This window comes from Fundulus heteroclitus, chromosome 5 (genome assembly GCF_011125445.2).
Source record: "Fundulus heteroclitus isolate FHET01 chromosome 5, MU-UCD_Fhet_4.1, whole genome shotgun sequence".
NCBI lineage: Eukaryota > Metazoa > Chordata > Actinopteri > Cyprinodontiformes > Fundulidae > Fundulus > Fundulus heteroclitus.
The window spans coordinates 12,199,859-12,223,705 of record NC_046365.1 but is presented as its reverse complement, the minus strand read 5'-3'; the positions used below and the strand labels follow the sequence as shown (position 1 = coordinate 12,223,705).

The window sequence follows — 23,847 nt, the reverse complement described above, 5'->3', positions numbered from 1 at the left end:
AATCGGCTGTTTACAGAATGTAGTTTTCTTCTTTTTTTTTAAATCTCTTTTTAACATAATTATGTTTTAAGTATTATTTAGTGCCCCCACACGCATACCTTTTTTTTCTTCTTCTTTCTCGTCATTTTATCCCCTTCTGTAAATTCCTTTCCTGATCAAATATGTTTGTCTTCGTTACACCCGCTGCTCAAACGCACAAACGCACTGGACACCCAACCCCACACTCTTCACTCACGCATTCTTGTCAGCCCTCCGTCTGGGCAGCTTAGTGAGCGGTGTCTTGAGTTCAAAGAGTCGCTCCTCACAGATGTCTGACTCGGGACAGACCCCCACCTCCTCAATTCAGAGTAAGTCCCCACTGCAAACGGGGAGATGTACTGTTCTGTTTACCTTTTTTGTAGGAGTATGACCCATCTGTTTGAAGTGTCTCCGATCCTGTTATCATGACGTCCAGATAATTTCAAGTTTCATAGTCTGAAGTTTTATATAAGGAAATATATAAGTACTGCTCATTCCGCATCACCTTAAATAAAACCCTGTTTGTGACTCCTAAACATTTGCTCCTTGAGTCCAGTTAATTATTTTTTTGTGTGATTTAAAAACCCCTCACATCTGTGCCTTGTAGATCTTCTTTTCCCTCCGTTTGCCTTTTGTCCCGTGTGCCTTGCTCTCTTAAATACACACTCATACACTTAGTCTTGTTGTTCATGTGTGTAGGAAATTAAGCTTAAGGACTAATCTACATGCACTTTTTGTTGTAACATGTCTCTTTTGTTGCACAATTTAAGTACTTTTTTTAATATCCCCCAGCCTGCACCAATAACAATAAAGGTAACTGTTAATATTACTTAGTTAAAGCTAGTTTTGTAGTAGTTACATTGCATCTGAGCATTGGTTCGTATGTCTATTTTGAGCTTTGTTGGGTGAAAGAGATCCCGTCATCCTGCATTTGTTTTCCCTGCCTGATGTCACTATTAGTCATGGGAGGCTTTCTTCTTGTATCTCTTCGGACATAAAATTTAAACTAATGTTATGAGACAAATGTTGATCCATATCTTTTGGTCTTTGAGCGCCTTCCATTTCTAATACATTTTTAAAAATCTTGCAAACGTCTAGACTAGAACACATTTTATGCTTATTTGACGTCAGACTGTCTTTATCTGCTCGAATATTTTATATGCCGTAAATCACTTTGTGTATTTCATCTTTAGTAAGTAATCATCTATGTTTTTTTTTTGTTGTTGTTGTTGTTGTAGCTCGCAAACAAGAAATTATTAAAGTTACTGAACAGCTGATTGAGTCTATAAACAATGGAGACTTTGAGGCCTACGCGTAAGTTTCCATTTGCATACGCACGGTGATATTTAAGATGTTTAATTAGCTGTTCTATTTTCTGATGGTGGACTCACTCTTTTTTTTTGACCCAACAGGAAGATTTGTGATCCTGGTTTGACTTCCTTTGAGCCCGAGGCCCTGGGTAATCTGGTGGAAGGACATGACTTCCATCGCTTCTACTTTGAGAACGGTGTGTTCAAGGCAGTCAGCTATGAAAATGGAAACATTAGAATCAAGAATCTTTGCTGTCAATATGTGTTAACATAACAAGATTTTGGGTGAGACACCAGCTCAGAAGGCAACACAGACCACACATAACGTGGTAACACACCATGATGTCCCCCCCCCCCCCCCCATTTAATACAAACAATGGTTTGTATTAAAGGATTTGTCCATTTAAATGAAGTTTGTCAAAGTTGGAATACTTTTCTTTCCTACCAGGGACATCTAAAGCAGTACAGAACACCAGGTTTCTGCACCCATCTTAGAGAATGGAGAAAAAAATAATCGAAGCCAGTATCTATTGCTCCCATCAAGACTGTTGAAAGTATCCCAATGGGCCCTGTGTTTATCGCCAAAAAGATAAATTTTCGTGGTAGCTTACATTTGCGAGATGTAAACTATTGCACAAGTTCCTTGTAACAGATCCCAGCATGGAGAGCTTTTTTGTTAGTAACTGCTGGGAAACTAAAAAACAAATGCATACTCAAAGCACAGAGTTTTTATCACACTTGTAAACATAACAGGAAGACAATGTAATGAGGAATACCAAAAGATGACTGGAGACCTGCATGTGTTTCAAGATAAATGCCCTTCCCTTTGGTCCAAAAATAAGATAAAATAAAAATACACGGTTGGTACAAATATCTAATCAGTTTTATTTTAATGCTCTCCAGATCTATTGGTGGGTTTTTGTTCTGCAAAAGCAGTCAGGCAACAAGATGATAGGTAGTCACTTAAACTTGTTCATAGCTATTGTTTGAGCAAAGACGTAGTCTGAATTAACTGGAACTGTGACAAACAAGGCTCAATGCTGGCCCAGACTGAGAGTCTGTTTAGAGGCTCAGGAATCTTTGCGGGGAATTTTAGTTACGTAGGCCTGATTAGGGTGGGAAACCATGAGTTTCCAGTAATTTCCCTTATCACAATATTTAAATTTTCTGACACCCCAGAATTGGGGATTTCATTATCTGTTAGCCACAATTATCAAAATTACAAGATTTTTTTTATATATATATTTCACACTGTGTAATGAATCTATATTTTCACTTTCTGAGATGTGTGACAAAAATATTGAAGGTTTACAGGACATTCTAAGTTTTTAATCTTTATCTGTAAATGGCAACCTATCCACGTCCTCATGCATGTCGCACCCTTTCAGTGCACATATATTCTAGCCTATCCTTGCATCTTTCTGGAGAAATCAAAACAAATTTAATATCCAGATAATAATTGATAAAGGGTTCAGTTTGAATTCAGCGTTTGTGTGCTCTGGATCCAAAAATAGGTCATCAAGCAATTGCATGAAACGGCCAGGGCTGCACTTAAAATAAATGTTTAGGTTTTTTGATAATTCTCAATATCGATCAATATGATTTCTATTTTATCAATATCCTTTTTTTCCCCCTATATGGTCCAGGCCACTGCCTGCATGCATGAGCACAGTTGTTTTTGGATGCATTTTAATTAATTGAAGTGAGTACCTAATTTATGAGAGTTTCTTTGAAGCCTGAACTGTGCTAAAAATCCACTGCCAGTGTCCTGCTTCGTGCTTTTAGAGAAAGTAATTCAGGTCATCTGTAAATAGGTTCCTCGACTGCAGCGTTTTACTGAACAAACTGGAACAATGGGAAAAAGGTACTGGTAGTTTTTGCAAAAGCAAAAAAGATGACCAAAAAAATAGACAAGGAAACAACACCTATAACATACCTTTTAAGTTCCCATCTTTCTTTATAAGAAGAATGGTGAGGGTTTTATACTACAAATGGTGAAAGTGAGGACGCCGCTGACGAAGTGTAAACTGGGTAGGTGTATGTATGACTTCAGTTGTGTGTTCAGTATCAATATTTAGCCTGATCAGTTTGCTGTTTGTGTTTGCTGTCACTCTACAAGGGCATAAACTAACCTTGGAGCAAAAACTCACCCATGAAAAATGACTGCCATAAATGGCAGAATGTTCTCAGCCCGGGTAAAAATAGTTCAGATAAACCAGATATGTCCCAGAAACCTCAATCACTTGGCGTGCTCCTGTTTGTCCGCTCTCCAGCATCAACATATGGAGACTTGGGTTTCTCATACACTATCAGTTTGTACAACAAAAAGGAATCCGTGTTTTGCTTTTGATCAAATTCAAAGCTGTTTTAGGTAATCGCATTAGATTATCTTTTGGTGAGAGAAAAAAAAAATTGGGGAAGTGATTTCCACATTAGTCACTCATTGTGTTATCTCTGTAATCTTTCATTCACAGCACTTTCTAAAGGGAATAAGCCGGTGCACACCATCCTCTTGAACCCACATGTGCACCTTATCGGGGAAAACGCCGCGTGCATCGCTTACATTCGGCTGACCCAGTACATGGACGGCGGTGGAATGCCCCGCACCATGCAGTCCGAGGAGACCCGTGTGTGGCAACGCCGCGATGGAAAGTGGCAGAACATTCACTTCCATCGCTCAGGCTCACCCAGCATCCCCTCTCAGTAAGAAATCGATAAACAAGACTCTCGCTTTAGCTAAAGGGACTCACAGACTCAACTGCCCTTTCAATGAATACTAGTCATCCAATAAATGGAGCTGCTATCAGAATCAGGTTTGATTGACCAGGGATCTTTATGCATGTTCTCCCTTTGCATGTGTGGGTTCTCTCCAAGTACTCCGGCTTCCTCCCACAGTCCAAAAACGTGACTGTTAGGTTAGTTGGGCTCTCTAAAGTCCTACCTGTCCAGGGTGTAACCTGTCTGTCAGCCATTGACTGCTAAAGATAGGCAAGCCTCGATGATCTTTGCAGCCCTAATTGTTTGTTGCGGTTTGGACCTGTCCTGTTTTGTGGATGAGCTAAACCGCACAGTGATGGATATGCACAACACAGACTGAGTAATGGAAGTATAGCAGATGATCAGCAGCTCCTGTGGAAGGATGTACTTCCTGACTTGCTGCAGGAAGTACGATCTCTGCTGGGGCTATTTTTGTGTGTGGAGATTATCTTGGGGCCTCAGAAATGGTGGCTCCTAAAACCTCTAGTGATCCACAGCAAACAGCGTGTTGTTAAGGATGATGAGGGGAGTGTTCTCCAGGAGTGCACCATCATCTCCACAGGGTTGGAACAAATCTGCTGTCTTGCCTGTTTGGAGCTCTAAGTGTAGGGTATGTTAAGAAAAAAACATCCTGTGTGTCTGAAACCACACCTGATTTACAAATGTGATTTACAAATGTGTGAAGATTTCTATTGAGGTTAAATAATTTTGAGACTGGAGTAAGAATGGAAGCGGGATTGAGTGGTAAATTTGGATAAAATCCTTGATATATTAGTTTTTATTTTTAGTTGATGATTTTAAACAGTTTTTTTTTTGTATAATCTGCATATTATAAAAACTGAACATGTTTCATCCCCCCAATTAATTTATTTTGCAATTTTAAAGGGGACATATGCAAAATGCAAATTTTAACCCTAAAATATTTTTTTGTGGACTTTGGGGGTGCAGAAAAGTTGAATGTAGTCTGTCCAGAGGCTGCGTAGGAAAGAAATTTATTTTAAATGTGAAATGGAAAAACTGAAAAGCATATGTCCCCATTAAGTGCAACTTCACCGTCCAGATTCCGAGCTTTCCCAGCAAAAGACTGTACTGTCACTTATGCATCAGAAGCTAATAGCAGTATGCAGCATAATTTCTGTATAGGCATCGTGGAACAGTAAAAAATGTCTATAACTCCTGTGTTTTCCTCTCTTGTGTGTGTGTGTTTTTTTTTTTACACAGTTAATGGAATATCAGCGAGTGAAAACAATCTAGTGGAGCAGTCAACTAGCCAATCCTCCTGACAGCTCTTCAGACCTTTGACCCTTCCACAAGGACATGACGTCGCACAGGATACAAGCATTATAACATTTTACTGTTAAGGTATTTTCTGAACAGACAATATCCAAACCCACCACCGGGTGGCAGCACACCGTCTTTGAACATTATGAAATAAACATATTGAGAATTTTTTTTTCTTCCCTTTTTTGTTTGTTTTTTAAAGTTTTTTGGTATGCATTTTAAATATAAAACAGATGTTTGAAAAGTCCTCTTCTGTAACCTCTCCTGAGAAATAGTTCTGTATTTTCCTGTGTATTTCTGTGTGTGCAACTGGAAAACCATTTGGGAGATCAGAATGTTAAAAAAAAAAAAAAAAATTGAGCTTGCTTTAGTTCTGGTGTTGTATATACATTGTGATTGTTGACAAAAAGAGAACAAACACCGAATCTGCTATTCTTGCCATCAGAGGACTTAAGGATTTGTGTAAAATCAAGTTTATGAGCTACATTTTTGTTTGCGATGAGCTGTCCAACTGTTTAAATGGTCCGATTCCAACCTATAGTACTAATTTAAATGTAAAGAAAAGCAGAGTAACTTACACTTTGCATTGAGATATGTTTGCCTTTATATCAGTGAAATAAGAGAATGTAGCATATATGTAACATATGAAAATCCAAGATTTATTGTGTAGTGCATGGTGGGGGAGGGGGGTGTTACCATGAGTAAGATCATATGAAACTATAATATCTGCTGTTTAATTTGTCAGCCACTGACTTGTTTGCATTTGTTATTGTTGTGCATTAGTCCCGTCCCAAGCTGTTTCAGATGTCCTCCGGTATCACGGAAATGTTGTAAAATAATATTAATTTAAAAAAAAAAAGAAAAAAGATTGGATATCTAAACCTCATGTTGAACAGGAGGGAAATAAAATGTTGGCTGCCGAAGCACCTCTTACATTTTGTATAAAGACGGGAAGGAACGCGAGATCGTTTTTCGCCCTGTTTGTACTTGTGTCGTGTGCCTGTGTGTGTGTGTGTGTGTCGGCTTTCTGTTGTCATTCCACTCTTGTCACACCGGTGTGTTGCTTTTGCCAGCTACAGAGAGAGGATTCAGACGATGAAGAAAAAGGGCCTAGAGTCCGACTTCGGTCACGTCAAGTGACAACCTGATTCCACTGGAGGGGAAAACGTTGAGTGAAATGACAGTTGGACGACCTTAGAAGCTGGGATGTCTTCCGTGTTGATCCGTGCTCTGCTAGCCGTCCCCGTGGCAGAACAATGTTGTCCCCACTGTTTGCTATGTCCAGCTGGTTTTACCGTCTCTTTTTTCAGAAGGCGAAAAAGATAAATGTTTCATTTGACAAAAAGTATGATGTCAGTGCAATGCACTACTCCTTACATGGCGTGTACCTGTTGCCAGCATGGCAGAGGATGGCTTAACATGTTTAAGAAATAAATATATCGGCTAAAATGTGTGACGAAGAATGGGTTTTTTAACTCACGTCTGTGTGGCTGGTTGATTGGCTTATCTGCTGCAGAGCTGCTGTTGTGTATCATCTTAGTACGGAAACTATGTGCGTTCTTTGATTTTAGATCTATATACTCTATGTACGCCATTGAATTATAAATATCCAGATGTTGAGAACAGCTGTGCATATCTGTTATAACTGAGTTTAACTTGATATTCTTTATCTTAAGATACGGTAACCAAGCAACCGTGCCGGCCGAAAGTTGATTTACACTCCTCACTGGCATGGATGTCATTGCTTTGGGGCTTTTAATGTTGCTTTCAAACCATTCTGATCTTCCAAATTAAAATACTTGAACTCTTCTTTTTAAAAAAGGTGTCATGGTCTCAACCAACAGCTTAAATGATTATTCAAAACAAGAATTTTGTTTACAAGAATCTTATGGATTTTTGCCATCCACAAAGTGTCAAAATTGTAGATACAGGCTCACATACCTACACTCCCATCAATATTTGGTCAATTGTCCCTGAGCAAGGTGTCTTGCCCACACGTTTTCCAGCCATTAACGAGCCTTCAGAATGATTCTGGCTGGATATTTGCTCTTCCAGGTAATTTATATTAGTGGCATCTCGCTATTTTCAACCATTTAATCCCAAGCTGTCCCCACAGACAAAAGGAAATTGTTTAGTGGGTTCAGGAACATCCCAGGAATCACTGAGGTTCAAGCCCATCATAAACTGAAAGACCCTGGAACACCAATGCCGCTGTTCACAACAAAGTGGATTTAATATCACCATGGACTTGTGACAGCCAAGAAAGATTTGCTTGCTTCAAAATAAACCCAACCAAATTTGCAGCTGGAGAAAAGTGTTATGGTCAGACAAGAGACACGTTGAGCTATTTGGCTAGCATGCTTGGAGGATGGTGAAGTCTGTTTTCAAACCAAAGAACTCTTCCCTGTCAAGCATGGCGGTGGCAGCATCGTGCTGTCAGTGGTATTTCTGGATTTAACAAAGTGGATGCAAAAATTGAGAACCGTGTCCAAATTTATGTTCTCCTCACATCAACAAATTGGTGTTTCAATTAGATGTTGATCTTTCCCAAAGCCCTGACCGCAACTCTACTGAGCTTTAGTGGACTAGGCTTAAAATGCAGGTTCACACCATAAAGGCCACCTGTTTAATTTTACCAATTGTACTGAAAAAATTGGCACCACCAGAATTATGATAAAAGCTTGATGATAATTACGAAAACTATGTGGTAGAGGCCATTACCCACATATTCATAGAAGTGTATATATTTGAGCCTGTACCTAAAACCTTTTGACTCTTTGTGGATCAGGGAATTAGCACGCCCCATTCTTGTTTTTAAAATCAGTTATAGTTGTATTTTACAGAATCACCCCCGCCCCCCTCTCAAAAAAGAACTAGTCAAATTCTTTGATTTGGAAGATCCGAATGTTTATAAAGTTGACCTTGATTTCAGATGAGTGTATGTAAGCTCCTGATTGGAACCATAATGTAATCATTATCATAAGAAAACAGACTTTAGTTTGAAATATTGTCATGATAATAAATTTCTTCCAAACTGCCAGTTGGACCCTCTGTAAAAAAAGATTGCTCTTTAATTTCATTCATTTAGAAATGTGTTTGGAACTGTAGCTTAGTTTTAGAAAACTATAACATTTGAAGTGAATCAAAACATATATAACCACAGTCAAAGGTTATAGGAGGGTAACAAACATGCTTTGCGACTAATATTTTATGACACACTTCCATAACATGAAGCCAGTGTTTTATAAATACATTGTTTTAGTAAAGTGTTTTATGAATACATTTATACTTTCAGCAAATACATCAAATGTAAATCAAGAGTCAGTATTTAAAATGAGTGCACCATGCTTTTTAATTAACTCCTAAAATTCTGCCTGACATGCTGAACTTCAACTTTGGGCTGAATCTCCACTGATGGCTCGTATTCTAGTTGATCACAGTTTGCCGGCTTCTCTTAGTCCAGCTGCTGTTTGAGGGTTGAACGCATGGTTAAGATCTACGGTTGATCTGCAGGCCTGTATTCTCTGAGCCTCTTTGTTTTTCAATCACCTTGGAAAACAATAATTTTCTACCTGAGCCAGAGTTGTTGGAAGCAGTTGCTCTTAGAAGAGGATGTGTTTTCTGAGGCACATAACCTCTAGTAAGCCAGGTCCCAGGACTTACGGTGATAGTCACCCTTCCTTTTCTTTAAAGATCTCGTAGAGGCTCCATACAGGAGGGGGATCCATGAAAACGAAAACTTTTTCCATTTTTCTGTCCATCCTTGTTCGTCTACTAGAATGAAAATCTGTCCTTCATGTTTATCTTAAACAAAACTCTCCTATTTTGTTCCTTGTCACAGCAGGCGTGTCCCAGCACAATTTTCATTTAGGATGAAAAATCCCTTTGGAACTGTATATCTTATCATATAATACACAATGAATGCTAAAGATATCATAAGAACTGTTTTCATTTCATTTCTTGGTCCCCCCCCCCCCAAACAACGAGATTTGTGTAAAAGCTTTGAAATGAATTCATCTTTATTTTAGTTGTGTTTTATGACTCTGATTTGGTTTAAATCTGTTTAATTTGAGCAATGGTTCTGTGCTTTAACAGCCCATTTTATTACTAAAACATCTATTCGTACTTTGTTAGGGTTGGTTTGGTCTTTCATTTTCAAGCCATCCTGACTCTATTAAAGATCTATTGCTCAAACTTGTTAGATTATCTTAATTGTGACACTAACGCATGAGTTTATGTTAAGATTTAATTTTGGACTCCCGTCATTTTTTATGTTTTTCCAGCAGATGGCGCTACTACCCCCCCCCCCCTTTTAAACTATGCAGCAATATTTCACACGTATGGTCTCTTTGCTACTGAGACTTACCTTTGACTAACAGTATGTGTGTTGGAGAAAAAGAAGAGATGTTAAGTGTTCATTATTCATATTCAGGAAAAATTTTTCTTTCATAAAAATATTACAACTCATAATAGCAAATAAAGGGTTAAAAATCCTCCCCTAAAAATTATTTCAGGTCTTTTTTTCAGGCTGAAGTAATTTTGAGACACTGACCCCTTTAAAGTAAAAATTAATACATTTATATATATCTGTATTAAACCTTTCCAGATTAAAGAAAGTTGATCTTTGTCATTAGGAATTTTAGTTTTTGCAAGGAATAAATCATGAAATCATGCATTGAAAATGTAAAATAAATGGACTGAATTTATGTGCTTTTCTAATCATACTGATCACCTTAAACTTTGAATAGATTGACTTAAGCTATTTCATGTAGATTATAGTTTTTGGTTTGATTTTTTGCTAAAGAATTCTAGTCACCTACTGATTTTTAAAAGGTTTCAAACCCCCAATATAAAATAATTATTTCATATGAATTTTGATGTTTACATTGGAAGAAAAAATATTATAGCATTTTTAACATACTTTTGTCATTAAGAACCATTTAAGATTTTAAAGGACCTCTTAAGGATGAAGTTAATCAGAGTTTCTAGTATATTCTAATGGGTAACAAATGATTTCATAGTTTCAGTGAGTATAAATATCACGTCATGACATCACAGGAGCTAATTTCTCTTAGCTACTCTTCAAAATGAGAAAGACAATAGAAGATATCATTCACAAAACAGCAGCAAGCAGCAGTGTTGATCCTCATAAGTCAGGATAGAGGTATAAGATTGTATGTACGATTAAAGGAATTTGTAAAATATTTAAAACCACTTGAATTCTGACGAAAAGGATTGGTTAATGAACCTGGTCATACTTATCAGCACAGACAGTGAGGAAGACAGGTTAGTATCAGAGAACTGCAGCAAAGAGTCATAACAAGTCACTATAACAACTGTGAGACAAAGTGTCTTTTGTCCTTGCATCACAAATATAATTGTGAATTTGCCAAAGGTTTTTGGGTCTTTAACTGGAACTTTAAGCTTAGGTCAGATAAGACATTGATTTAGTCTTCAGGGAACAAACGAGTCTAGTTCACAAGACACAAAAATCAACCTTTTTGTCAAGCCTGTGGAGAACCTGTGGAGTGAGGTGAAAAGAAGATTGCATCAGGGCTCTAGATGGAGAGATCGTGCAAAGAGGTATGGTCATTTTCCAACACTGTATGTTTGTAGGTTTTTATTCTCTACCAGCCATAGATACACTGCAGCCATTTAGTTTTAGTCTTTTTGAAATTTAATACAATAATACATGCCCTTGTATATATTTCTATAATTATGAGCTGTATATGCACATAACTGTCATCACAAAAAAAAGGAGATGCTGTTTCAGTAAATTAAAAGCAAACCTGTCACAGTGAGCCTTCCACTAATTTGCATGTTTTCCCTAAAATCACAACGTAAACAGTGGGAGGGATATACATGTCGCGGGTACGACATTCAGGAGTGCAAAAGTGATCTGTGTAAAATAAGCCAGCGCACACTCATTCACTCACGCACATATCAGTAAGCACTTTCTCAATGAAAGGGTGAACTAACAAAGCGTTTACATGAAATATATCCGCAAATGCCGGGCTAGACTCCACAGAAATGTTTCCGGTTTTATTTCTTTTCCTGATGGATACCTGACATTTAAATACAGACATTCTGAAACTGCGATGCTTGCAGTCCTCCAGTGAAACCAGCCATCGTAGCTGCGGCTTGATCGGCACGCGTTCTTCCATCCACACGTCATGAGTAAAGATTTACAGTTCAAAAGAGAAAGCCGAGGAACAAATATAGTTACACACAAAATGACGCACACGGAGGAGAAAGGAAGTCTGAAAGACATTCCACGGAGCGGCGACGCAGCGAAGCTGGGATCTAACTGACACGTGTTGATTAGCCATGCCGATTTTACTTCACGTGAGAGTGAGTGAGTATTAATTCCTAGGCTACAGCTGTCAGCTATTTTCATATCATAGATAATATATATTTCTGACTACTAAAGACAAAAGTACACATAGTTTACACGAAACACGACAGCAGCAATTACATTTTGTGTCAGCACAGTCCGTTTTTCTGTTTGTCACATCCTGACCACCTGATTCAAGAAAAAAAGAAAACAAATTTAATTGTTGGTGAAAGCAGCATTTTAGAGCCAGAGTAGTGGAAGTGATTTTTGTTTTGCTTTTTTTCATTCTGAACCCCTACGCAGGCAGCAGTAGCAGTATTTTTATGATTTACAGAAATTGTTCTTTACCTTGGACAGTGTTCCTCTGGGTTTTCTATTTTTTTGTTCGTTTTTCTAGTTGCAAAGCAAAACGGCAACAGCTTGGACATTCAGCGTAAATCAACAGCGAAAACAAAACAAGGCTTTCTTTGGTCATAAAAAGGCAAAACAACAACAAAAAATAAACCCAAACGTGATTCGATAACATGAGCCAGAAAAAAAAAACCTCTTTGCAAACAAATGTTCATCTTCCAGGACTGACATGGGAAGACCGTGGTGTCTCTGAGGTGCACTCTGGGATTGCATGTGGCTAATGCATAGGGTTAGCAGGGACTCTGGACAGAGCTGGGGACCTGGGGGAGAGAGTCAGTCTTTCAGTTGCTCTTCCACCTCTGTTTTGTCTTTTCCGTTGTCCTCGTTTCCATGGCAGCGGTGAAAGAGCTGGTAGAGTTGCTACTAGAGATCACAGGCGACTGATGCTTTTCCAGGTTCCTCTGATTGGTCGATAAGTACTTCTTCATGCTGCCCGGATCCTTCTACCACTGTTCATCTTTGGGAGGAACCTTTACGCATGTGGGTCCTTGAGACAGAATAAGAAAATATTAAGTGCAGGTTTTATTTTGGGGGAGGTTTTAACCACATAAATTGCAGGATGATTAAAGTGTATATATTCCTTCATGCTTTAGTAAGATAAGACATTAATTTATTGTTCCATAGTGGGGAACTTTGGGCAAGACAGTGGCAAAAAACCCCATCAGCGATCAGTAATGAAAAACAGCTAATCTAAAGTTAGTCCTAAAGCAACAGGGAGTGAGCTTATGAGAGAGGCCAAAGTAAAAGTAAAAATTAAATCAGAGTAAGTATTGCACAATTACTGATAAGATGGCGTACAGTACGCAGGTAAAAATTAAATAGGCTATTCAAGTTAAACAGAGGAAAAACAGCAGTCAATGCACACGATGTGAGAAAGATATGCAATAGGCATGATTGGACAAGCAACATCTCGAAGTAGCATCTAAGAGCAAAAGTCATCATTCAATATTGTATATATAATGTATAGAATGTCATGATAATAGGTATATGCAAGTTTTTCATAGAACAAAACAGAAATGCAATAACCTCAACTCTTTAAACTACAATCTTTTAACAAAACTAAGCTAACACAACAAATCAAATTGTGCAAACAACTCAGTGTTTTTTTCCCTTTGGCAAGGAGAAACATATATTGCTGGAACACTAGACAGAAATTCAAATGACAAGAAAAATAAAAAAGACTAGAGAGGAGAAGCTCAAATTTAATACAGCCCCCTCCAAAAAAATAAATAAAAAAACCCCACCAAAGAACTATTAAAAAAAAGAAGAAATAAAGAAAAATCATCATTGCAAGTAAAATAATAATCATATTTAAAAAGAAAAACTCTAGTTAAAAAGTAAGACTAGGAAGGGATTCAACAACTCTATTGTCTCAAAACAAAAATATTTTACATAATAAAGACTCTTTAGTCAAAGTGGAGGCGTGTCAGCGGTCGCCATGATAAGTGCTGCCTGAATAGGGAAGTCAGTAAAGAAGCAGGTGAGAAAAGTAGCCTGAATGCTCTCTGCTGCGGCTAGTTTTGCCTAGGAACCCCTCATAAGCACAGTTCACCTCACGGGAATCAACAACAACAGCCAGAGAGAAGAGAGCGAACACTTTGTAGTTCATTTTCGGAAGGCTGTCGGCCCAGATTTGACTCGCATCATTCATGTGCGTTTCCGTCACATAATGACGTCGGTCTTGAAGGCTCTCCAAAATTGGCACAGCCATCCAAAACTCATTTCCTTCCCACAATAGAGTTTTTACTACGGACCCTGTGAAAAGGGAACAGGAGCTACGAGCTATAATGAAGGGTATTTAGATGGAGCTCAATCCTTAAAAGCAAGACTGAATGGTACTCTAGTAGCACTATCAGACTAACGATGGAGCTGCGATAACTGAGCAAGAGGCAGGGTAAACCTTGGAATGGTTGCGAAGACGTCACGGTTTTGAAACATTTTTTTGCTAGATCAAATTTACGGAATTTTGAGGTTCACAAACCTGTTTGAAATCGTTTAGGGTTGATGGGAGGTCTGAGGCCAAAGACTGATCCCCTTGGGAAGTTCTTGTCCTTTCATCCTCAGCTGCAGTTTTCTTTTCTGAACCAGCTCTTTCAGGCCTTGATGAGGGCAAGCCTTCACTTTGTAGAAATTTGACCTAAGTCAGCATAAAACATTATCAGTATTTTTACAATCTGCAATACTTTTTATGTGAATGTAATATCAATATAACAACTATTGCATACAGTGCTGGGAAAAAAGCATTTCCCCTACAGATTTCCTCTGTTTTTCTCACACTTAACTGTTTCAGATCATCAAACACATTCTGATATCAGACATCAGACAAAGACAACAGCTTAAATATAATTATTTGATTTATTAAAGGAAACTGATTTGAAAAAGACACAGCTACATAATCCCAATTCCCTGAGTAAATGCAAGGGGAGAAATACTTTTTTCAGAGACTTTTATAAGCATTGAGAGCACGTGCACCTCTGTATGGTCGCCAACACTTTTTATTGAAGTCCGCTTTACCGCCTTGGAGTGACCATCTCCATCTGCTACAGTGAAGGACTCCTCAGGAGCTCCCTCTGACGGTATCTCTTCACGCTCCACACCATCAGCGGAAACACATTTGCGGATTACTTTTCGTGTAACCTGAGTACGAGAATTGTTTGCATGTCAAAAAAGGCAACTGGGTGACGTATAATCAAAACTATACGTTCAAACTGCCGTCCAAAACCTTGTCGTCAAAAGGTAGATTACATGTTTAGATGTAAATTAGAGCATGTGAAAACCAACTCTACCCGTTTGACAACTAGATGGCCATTTTCATCCCGGTACTTTTCTTCGGTCACTGACTGAGTAGGGATGTCAGCCAACTTATCAACCTGTTTGGGAAACAGAAACAAAAAACAATCAGGAACGGCGGTTTGGTTCAGCATGAAGTTTTAACGTTAACACCGCACTCAGTGGTAACACATGAGAGACGCACAACACTTGCATTTGAAGTTCGTGAGAGAAATAAGGGAAACAGCAAACAAACGTTAAGGGTTATGTCGTGAAATAAAATCAGCAAAGACTTGCTCACAGCAGCCTAAAACACCTCCAAGACCTTCAGCCATCTGTGCAAACAAAGTGGAAGTTATAGGCCTGAAAACACACGTTTTCACTCGTTCTATTCAGGAGAGAAAAACAATGAAGTCAAGGTTTCCATGCTGAAGCAGAGCGTCATCAGGAGCCATGCATAATCGGATACCTTAATAAAAACCCTCCTTCGTATTATTCTGGTGGTCAAAAACTCCTCATCTGAACTCTCTGACATTGATCCAAACTCTGCAGAGACCTCCTGACCAAGCAACACAAATGAGTTCAGATTCGTGAAAGTCCCCCTGTGTGAATATTCTGTGTGTGATAAAGCAGGCTGGGAGCTGAGAGGAAGAGCGCACGTTCCAGTGTGTTGGATACTACACTGGAAGGTACAACACAGCACTTGAAAAAAAAAAAAAAAAAACATTTGGAAAAGATGTCATGCTTGAAAATATTGGAATACTTATTCAGACATTGCTTACTGCCAGGGACAAACAAGTCTTCACCAGGTGACACATGCTGCGTTAGGGGTTGTAGAATTTAAAATAAATGTGGGTCAAAGGGACCTCAAGTTTCAAATGGGCTAGCCGAGGCTTAGCAGTCATTTCTTCATGAAGCAAATCTAATAAGCTGTAAGACTCAGCTCTCGGGGGGAAAAAATTTGTATGATCTTTTTCACACTTGTCTTACCCTGGGCAGAGACTTATCAGTATAGTAAGATCCAGAAGGCTGTGAAGTTTTGCACAGTGCGAATTCTTCATCTGATGTCTCTGACTGACACAGCGATTCTTTGCTCTCCCCACGTTCCTGATGGCAATCCTCGTGAACCAAAGGAGCGTCTTCATAATCTTCACTTCCAGAAGACAGGAGCACCTTTTGCTTTGCCTTTTCCTGTGCTCCAACATTTCTGAGCTGATGCTGAGACAGACCTGCACTGCCAGTCGCCTCAGGGACGTCCGGTTCAGTCTCTGAGAAATCCGATACTACTTGTTTGCAGTCAAAGTAGGGCTCCATGCTAGAGTAATCCAAGTCTGCGCTGGCCTCCCTGCAATGTGCTCCATCGGAAATTACGGGAGGTGTGCAGGTATAGGTCACTGAATCAGAGGAAGTCTCTTCACCTCCTTGCGGGATGGTGTACTCCTCGTCAGAAGCCGATGAAGAGATCTCAGTATTGAGTTGGAATGAAGGAGTTTCAGTGGTAAAACATTCATAGTCAACTAGAGCCATGGTTTCTTCAGAGTGCTGTGTACAGATCGTTGGTCTATCCTCATCAGAAGGCATTTCTACGCTCCTGGAGGATGGGTAAGGTATCAGTTCATCAAGGCTGAAATGTCTCGCAGGGGTAACCGTATCAGAAGTAAAATCAGACGGTAACTGGGAGGATATGGTTCCAGTTGAGGTTGGATCCCATAAATGCTGATCTGGGTTAGCATGGGCAGAAGCCTCTTCTGTCGTAGCCCTTGACTCTAAAGGTTGTGTAGGTAGACATTGTCCTACGTGACTTGAATAAGCGGTAACAGTCAGGTTTTCGCTGTTAAAATCTGTCAGATTGGATTTAGGTGTGTCAGCCAGTGAAGGCAATGTTTCAGTAACACTCCCAACACCTCTGCAGGACAGATATTGACCACAATTTAGCGGTAGTTCAATTTCCTCACAAAATATTTGTGGATGGATAGGGATTGAAGGAGCATCAGTTGGTGACAAATTAGATTCTTGATAAATGTCAAGGTTTGACTCAGAAACTCTTTTTGTATCAAGACAGTGTCCTACATTTGTGCTACCTTCTGTAAACTGTGCAACAGTAGACTCACTGACTTCATTGCTCTTATCAGTCGGGGATTCCTCTTCGGGGGAAAGTTCTTCATATGTGTAGGCTTCCACCTCCTCTGGGCTGTCATCAGAGGACTCTGATGCATGTGAATCAAGTGTTTCTGGTAAGAACTTGAGTTTGATTTCCTTCAAATCGGAAAGAAGCTGATCCAGCTGTGGAGTTCCAGATTCCTGTGGTGTTGGTGGGGAGTTTGAGGACTTGCCGGTATGAACATCACAGTTGTCTTGTGTTTCTGGAATCGCAGAGCCTGATTCACTATATTCATGTTTTGCGTGTGGAAGGCTGGTCAGTGTGATGTCATATTTAGTGTTAATTAGATCCGACCTAGGTGCAACAGGGGATTTTGTTTTTGCTGTGTGTGAATCATGTGTCAGCAATAGTGTCTCGGCTTGAAAGCCCTGAATTTGTCCCATATCAACATTGCTCTGTTTTGAGGACTGAGAAATATCGGTCTTGAAAGTTGAAGATGGCATCTGAAAGAAATAATATAACGGAGTGGGGGAAAAAAATACGTCAAAACATTTTCAATTGCTTTTGGGTATACAATGAAGACTGAAACAAAAATGCTCTAGGTAATTCAAAACATAAGAGCCAAGTCTCAATTTAAAATTTATTTGTGGCCCACACAGATGTTTGTTGAGGTTAAGTCTTCTTTCCAATAGAGAAATAATCTTGTGGCATAGTCATATCTTTGGACAGGGCAGCTTTTCTTCAACGACTTTTTTTTTTTTTTAGATTGGAAGGAATTCAATTCTAGTACGGTAGATGGACACTGAATGGTTTAAGCAGACAAACATCATTAACTGTAGTGTAATAGCACAATTTTCAGTACAACTGCAGGGCACAAATAAATTATAATTCAGCACTGAATGTGCAAAATGACAGTAACTCTGTGTTTCATCTGCACTTATAAAAGCAGAAGGCTGTTTCCAAGAGGCAAAACACGTACAGCGATAAAAACACAGCTTTAATAGCGTCAGGATCTCTTGCGGTTCAGATATTTTAAAACAGAGAAAAACAGCTCCTTTTCAGCAGTTGTTCATACCCCTTCACTAACACACATACACAGAGTCTATTCAAAGTGCTTTATGTGACACCTGAATAATTAACAAGCAACTCATAACTGTTGTGCCACAAGGAAATATCATTTTTGAGTTCAGATAGAAGCCAGGGACCACCTGTGTGAGTGGAGAGGTATGCCTGGAAAACACTATGTAAATGTATGGAAATAAATATAATGGAAACACACACATTTTAGTCAGGAGCTGGAGTCTTTTGACACATGCCTCTACCTGTTGCCATTTAAAACCCCCGCAGCAGTTGAGGAAATATCTGAAGGGAGCAATTTTGCTAAACGATGCTCTGAATTAAAAAGAATGAAGCTCGTGCCATTAATTATTGGGTCATGAGGATTTTGATTAGTTTTGCCACATAGAAGAATCACTTGGACAGCTGAAAAGCAAACATGCGAACCTCTACTTGTTAAATGCCTTTTTATGTTGCCACATTCTTTTTAAGAAATTTGAAACCAACACTGCACTCATGAACAAGCAAGATCTTGTGCTTTCTTACCAGCACCAAGGCATATTTTTGTTGAGCTTCAACCCGGACTTCCTTTGGGAAGAAATCTTGAGGAAGAGGTTGTCCTTGTGAGCAATCTAAATTCAGACGCTCTCCACTTAGTTTGTATTTCACTCAGTCTTTTTTTTTTTTTTTGCTTGTCCTTGTACAGCTAAGCCAGCATGAGGAAACCATTCCCTTGTTTTTACAGATGACATGTGATTCAACGTGATACTAAAGTTTTCAGTGGTGACACTGAAATAACTTAAGAGGTAAACATGAAGACAAAAAAAAGTAGACCTCAATAATTTGTGTTATTACAACAGACACACACAAGTATCATATAGCTACCGAGGGCCACTCTATGCCTCAGTTGTCATTACCACCAATGAGCTGTCACTGGGAGGAAATGGTAAATGACTCTCCCTAAGGCAGAACTCGTGGTATCTTTCTGGTTTTATTTTATTATAAGCTTATCATTATTGCCAAATCTAGTGGCAGATGTTATAAATAAATAAATACATCAATGTGTAGATTACACATCTTTATCATCCATCGCATAAGTCTTTCCTTCTATTAGTCTCGCTTCCATTTTTCACATTTTCTGTTATTTCTGCTGCACTAGGGATCCTTATTTGACAGTGGGCTAACAGAAAATGGGGGTGAGAGAGAGGGGAAAGACATGCAGAAAAGGTCCACAGGCCGGGACTCAAACCTGATTACAGCCAGTATGAGGACAATGGCCTGTGTCTAATATGGGTCGCATGCACTACCACTGCACCCTTCTCTTCAATTTTAAGGCCTTTTGTGTTCAGTAATTGTTATCTCAGTTTCCTGCTGCTGCTGAGCTGTAGTGCTAATGTTAGCTTCTACATAAAAAATGAGTACGCTTGGTTTGAGTTTTGTCGCTTACATTTTTTTGCCGTCTTTAAAACTACTGTTAACAGTATTTTTCATAGCTTTACATATACATTGTAAAACATGAATGTTTTTTAATACTATTTTAAGTTTACGTTGAGTTTAAGTTGCACCATACTACTTATATGTTTATAATTTGCTGGTACAATGTGATTGTGATGCAGTAACAAAACACAGCTGAATTTTTATTTTGTAATGTTTAAATGGGATTAAATAAAAACACATGTCTACAAGTGAGATAAAAATATCCCAAGCATGGAAGTAGACATTAAGAAGAACTCATATTACTGCATTTCAGTTATAACAAATTATTGTGTGTGTGTTGTGGGGGAGCAATGTGTCTTAAATGGGCCTAGTCACGTATTTTGACCATAAAAAAAACACACACACAAAATCATGTATTCATCTTCAAATAACACAATTTACGGCGTGCGTTCATCCTGATTGTGGTGAATTATTCCTTTTTGAGACTGAAAAGAACTTTGCACTGGGCACTATCAGCAGACATAAACATTGTTGTGCCATCTGCCTGCAGTACCGCAGAATTATCAGAAAGCAAGATGGTGACGACTGACACAGCTACTGTAAAAGCCAGCAGAGTGTCACACAATGCCTCGCAATAAAGTGATGGAATCAAGAATCTTTATTGTCACGTATCACTATAATGAAATTTTGGTGAGATGGCATATGGATTATGCATAACAAGCAGGCAGAACATTTTCAAACTTTGAATTTATTACAGCAACAACACTTCCTGAGAATCTTAAAGGGGCCACCCAAGTAGGGTCTGTTTGAGAAATACTGCGTGTAAATACACATACACACATATATGTAAAACTATATATATATATATATATATATATATATATATATATATTAGGGCTGGGCAAGTTAACGCGTTAATTTCGCGTTAACTCATTAGACTATTAACGGCGATATTTTCTTTAACGCGCGTTAACGCATGTTGGTCACATGCTTTTATTTTGTGAAGGTCTGTTGCTGCGGTGTAGGGGTTTGAATCAGAACAGTAGGTGGCGATAATGCGCCAATAACCTCGCTGTCAGCCCAGCCTCAGATTCAAAGAGGAAGAAAGGTGCTGGCCGGAAAAAAACACAGCTGACATGCGGAAGGCGGTGTTTCCCGCAGGTACCGCGAGCGAGCTTAGGCGAGGCGAGGCGGTGAGTTGGCGGCCGGAACAAGTTTTGTGCGGAGCGGAGCGGGGGGGGGTCTGCATCGACGCCGTCGGTGAAGTCGCTTCTCGTTTCAAAGCATCCATGTGTTTTTGCCTGTTTTTCCCTGCCATTCACTATATGCGCGCGAGAAAGCAACAACAAAAAACCGCGTGTCAACGTCAAATAAACGCAAGCATATCGAGTTAGCAAGCATTTCAGTTTAAAGTTCTTCCAGCATGGAATATGACAGAAACAAGTTTGTTGGAACCACTGCCAAGTTAAACTTTGGTATTGAACATAAAATGGTAATGCTGCTCCCTGCTGTTACCTCAGAAATTGCCTGTTTTTGGTAGATTTTTTCCCCATAAAGAGAATTCCCTGTCAGTGGCAATAAGCTTTAATTTATTATTATTGCTATTTTTTGTTTTACATGTTTAAGTTGAGCTTTACACTAAATATGTGTTACTGATAAGTGCTACAAATGTTACAACACTTTTGTTCATATGGCAGCAGAACATTAAAATAAAAGTGCTCTTTACACTACTTTTGAATTCATTCTTGGAGTTTGTAAATACAATGCGATTAATCGCGATTAATCGCGATTAATCAGTGCGATTAATCGCGATTAAATATTTTAATCGTTGCCCAGCCCTAATATATATATATATATATATACTAGCGAAGAAATTTGTAAAGTCTTATTACATGACTAGGCTCCTTTAATTGTCCTAAAGAGATCTCACAAATGGTGATGATCATTTCATTTTGAGATTTGGAAAGATTTAGGATCAAAGAGAACACATATTAAAAACAAACAAATATTGTATTACCCTATTTCTGTTTATTGGGACTTATGAACCCTTTAAGAAAGTGATATTTGTTTATTAAGTTAAATACTGTTAAAAATCCACTTAGCTTCCTATAGACAATTGGAAATCTTTAACACACAATTAGTGCATTGCCCCTTGTACAAAGGATCGTGCACTTTGGAAATCAGCAGGGAATGGAATTTTAAATGGGATTGGTGAAGAGTGTCTGAGTTTTGATAAGTTAGTGGAGATGGATAAAAAGATACAGCATTGTGGGAGGATGACTCATGTTGGAAAAATGAACATGCAGGATTCTCAACAATGTTTTCATGACAAGCCACCGGCAACGTGTGTGGTGTAGTAGTATTAGGAAGTGTAGAAGGAGTTACAATTATGTCTGGGAGCTTGAACGCTGTAGGGGAATCAGGACAAATTGTTATGCTGCTGAATAACTTATCCAGTTGAAAGTCTGACACAACTGACTGAGGGGATTCTGCTCTGTTGTCCATAAAAACACCTTCCAGACACAAGTCATTGCCTTCCCAGTCTGATAATGTCGATTCTGGTGAAACTGACCTGCTTCCTGACAACGGCACAATGCAATCTATATAAGGACATTGGAACTGAGGAACAGGCGAGTCCGGAGACATTTGTCTCAATTCACTGCAAGACCCCACTGAGTCAGGAGTATGACAACCTAACTCAGAATCCCAATCATCTACGAATAGAGGGCTAGAGTGCTCCTCTGATTGGAAAGCAGATGAAACAACACTAGACTCCAACAATCTGACACCAACTATAGGCTCTGATTGTGTTTTAAAGGATGTACCTCTGACAACCTCTGCATATGTCAGAGGCCTTGAAGTGGGAAGAAGTGGAGAGGAGGTTACATTGACACTTGACTGTTTTAACTCAGGAGGAAGTGAATCTGGTGAATCTGATCGGTTGTCAACAAACATCTCCTGGAGGCAAAAGTCATTGTCCTCTATATCTGACAGTGTTGATAGACGGGATCCTGGTCTATTTAATGAATACTGTAGGTAATAGTTACAGTGTTGATCATATAGCTGACCAAATGTACAAACATCAGACAAAGTTTGATCTTCAACTGATGCCACAGATTCTGGTGAGGATGCCCTAAAATCTGCCAGCCAGTCATTTAAAAGTGAAAAGTCAAAATCAGAAGACACAGAGTCTGGGGACAACGTCCTGCTGCTGAATAACTTATCCAGTTGAAAGTCTGACACAACTGACTGAGGGGATTCTGCTCTGTTGTCCATAAAAAGACCTTCCAGACACAAGTCGTTGCCTTCCCAGTCTGATAATGTCGATTCTGGTGAAACTGACCTGCTTCCTGAATACTCCACAATGCAATCTATATAAGGACATTGGAACTGAGGAACAGGCGAGTCCGGAGACATTTGTCTCAATTCACTGCAAGACCCCACTGAGTCAGGAGTATGACAACCTAACTCAGAATCCCAATCATCTACGAATAGAGGGCTAGAGTGCTCCTCTGATTGGAAAGCAGATGAAACAACACTAGACTCCAACAATCTGACACCAACTATAGGCTCTGATTGTGTTTTAAAGGATGTACCTCTGACAACCTCTGCATATGTCAGAGGCCTTGAAGTGGGAAGAAGTGGAGAGGAGGTTACATTGACACCTGACTGTTTTAACTCAGGAGGAAGTGAATCTGGTGAATCTGTTCGGTTGTAAACAAACATCTCCTGCAGGCAAAAGTCATTGTCCTCTATATCTGACAGTGTTGATAGACGGGATCCTGGTCTATTTAATGAATACTGTAGGTAATAGTTACAGTGTTGATCATATAGCTGACCAAATGTACAAACATCAGACAAAGTTTGATCTTCAACTGATGCCACAGATTCTGGTGAGGATGCCCTAAAATCTGCCAGCCAGTCATTTAAAAGTGAAAAGTCAAAATCAGAAGACACAGAGTCTGGGGACAACGTCCTGCTGCTGAATAACTTATCCAGTTGAAAGTCTGACACAACTGACTGAGGGGATTCTGCTCTGTTGTCCATAAAAAGACCTTCCAGACACAAGTCGTTGCCTTCCCAGTCTGATAATGTCGATTCTGGTGAAACTGACCTGCTTCCTGACAACGGCACAATGCAATCTATATAAGGACATTGGAACTGAGGAACAGGCGAGTCCGGAGACATTTGTCTCAATTCACTGCAAGACCCCACTGAGTCAGGAGTATGACAACCTAACTCAGAATCCCAATCATCTACGAATAGAGGGCTAGAGTGCTCCTCTGATTGGAAAGCAGATGAAACAACACTGGACTCCAACAATCTGACACCAACTATAGGCTCTGATTGTGTTTTAAAGGATGTACCTCTGA

General features: G+C 39.2%; 2 protein-coding genes across 27 annotated transcripts in view; one reads left to right on the top strand and one right to left on the bottom strand.

The window, feature by feature from the left end:
• camk2d2 (calcium/calmodulin-dependent protein kinase (CaM kinase) II delta 2) overlaps positions 1-8,427 on the top strand; it is a gene marked incomplete in the record, with an annotated part of 100,312 nt that extends 91,885 nt beyond the window's left edge. Inside the window, 6 exon segments of the mRNA XM_036136916.1 lie at positions 249-347; positions 811-831; positions 1,257-1,332; positions 1,431-1,525; positions 3,803-4,031; positions 5,307-8,427. Of these exon segments, the coding sequence (XP_035992809.1) occupies positions 249-347; positions 811-831; positions 1,257-1,332; positions 1,431-1,525; positions 3,803-4,031; positions 5,307-5,310 (524 nt within the window).
• A 2,544-nt stretch (positions 8,428-10,971) lies between these two features.
• ank2a (ankyrin 2a, neuronal) overlaps positions 10,972-23,847 on the bottom strand; it is a 114,580-nt gene continuing 101,704 nt past the window's right edge. For 24 of the 26 annotated variants that reach the window (XM_036136890.1, XM_036136903.1, XM_036136896.1 and 21 more), the window contains 6 exons: positions 15,871-17,484; positions 15,350-15,439; positions 14,898-14,981; positions 14,584-14,748; positions 14,093-14,248; positions 10,972-12,598 (listed from right to left, as the gene is read on the bottom strand). In XM_036136890.1, the coding sequence (XP_035992783.1) occupies positions 12,584-12,598; positions 14,093-14,248; positions 14,584-14,748; positions 14,898-14,981; positions 15,350-15,439; positions 15,871-17,484 (2,124 nt within the window). In that variant the 3' untranslated portion in view covers positions 10,972-12,583. The remainder of the gene's footprint in view (positions 12,599-14,092; positions 14,249-14,583; positions 14,749-14,897; positions 14,982-15,349; positions 15,440-15,870; positions 17,485-23,847) is intronic. The other 2 variants (XM_036136902.1, XM_036136906.1) reach the window with 2 other exon arrangements.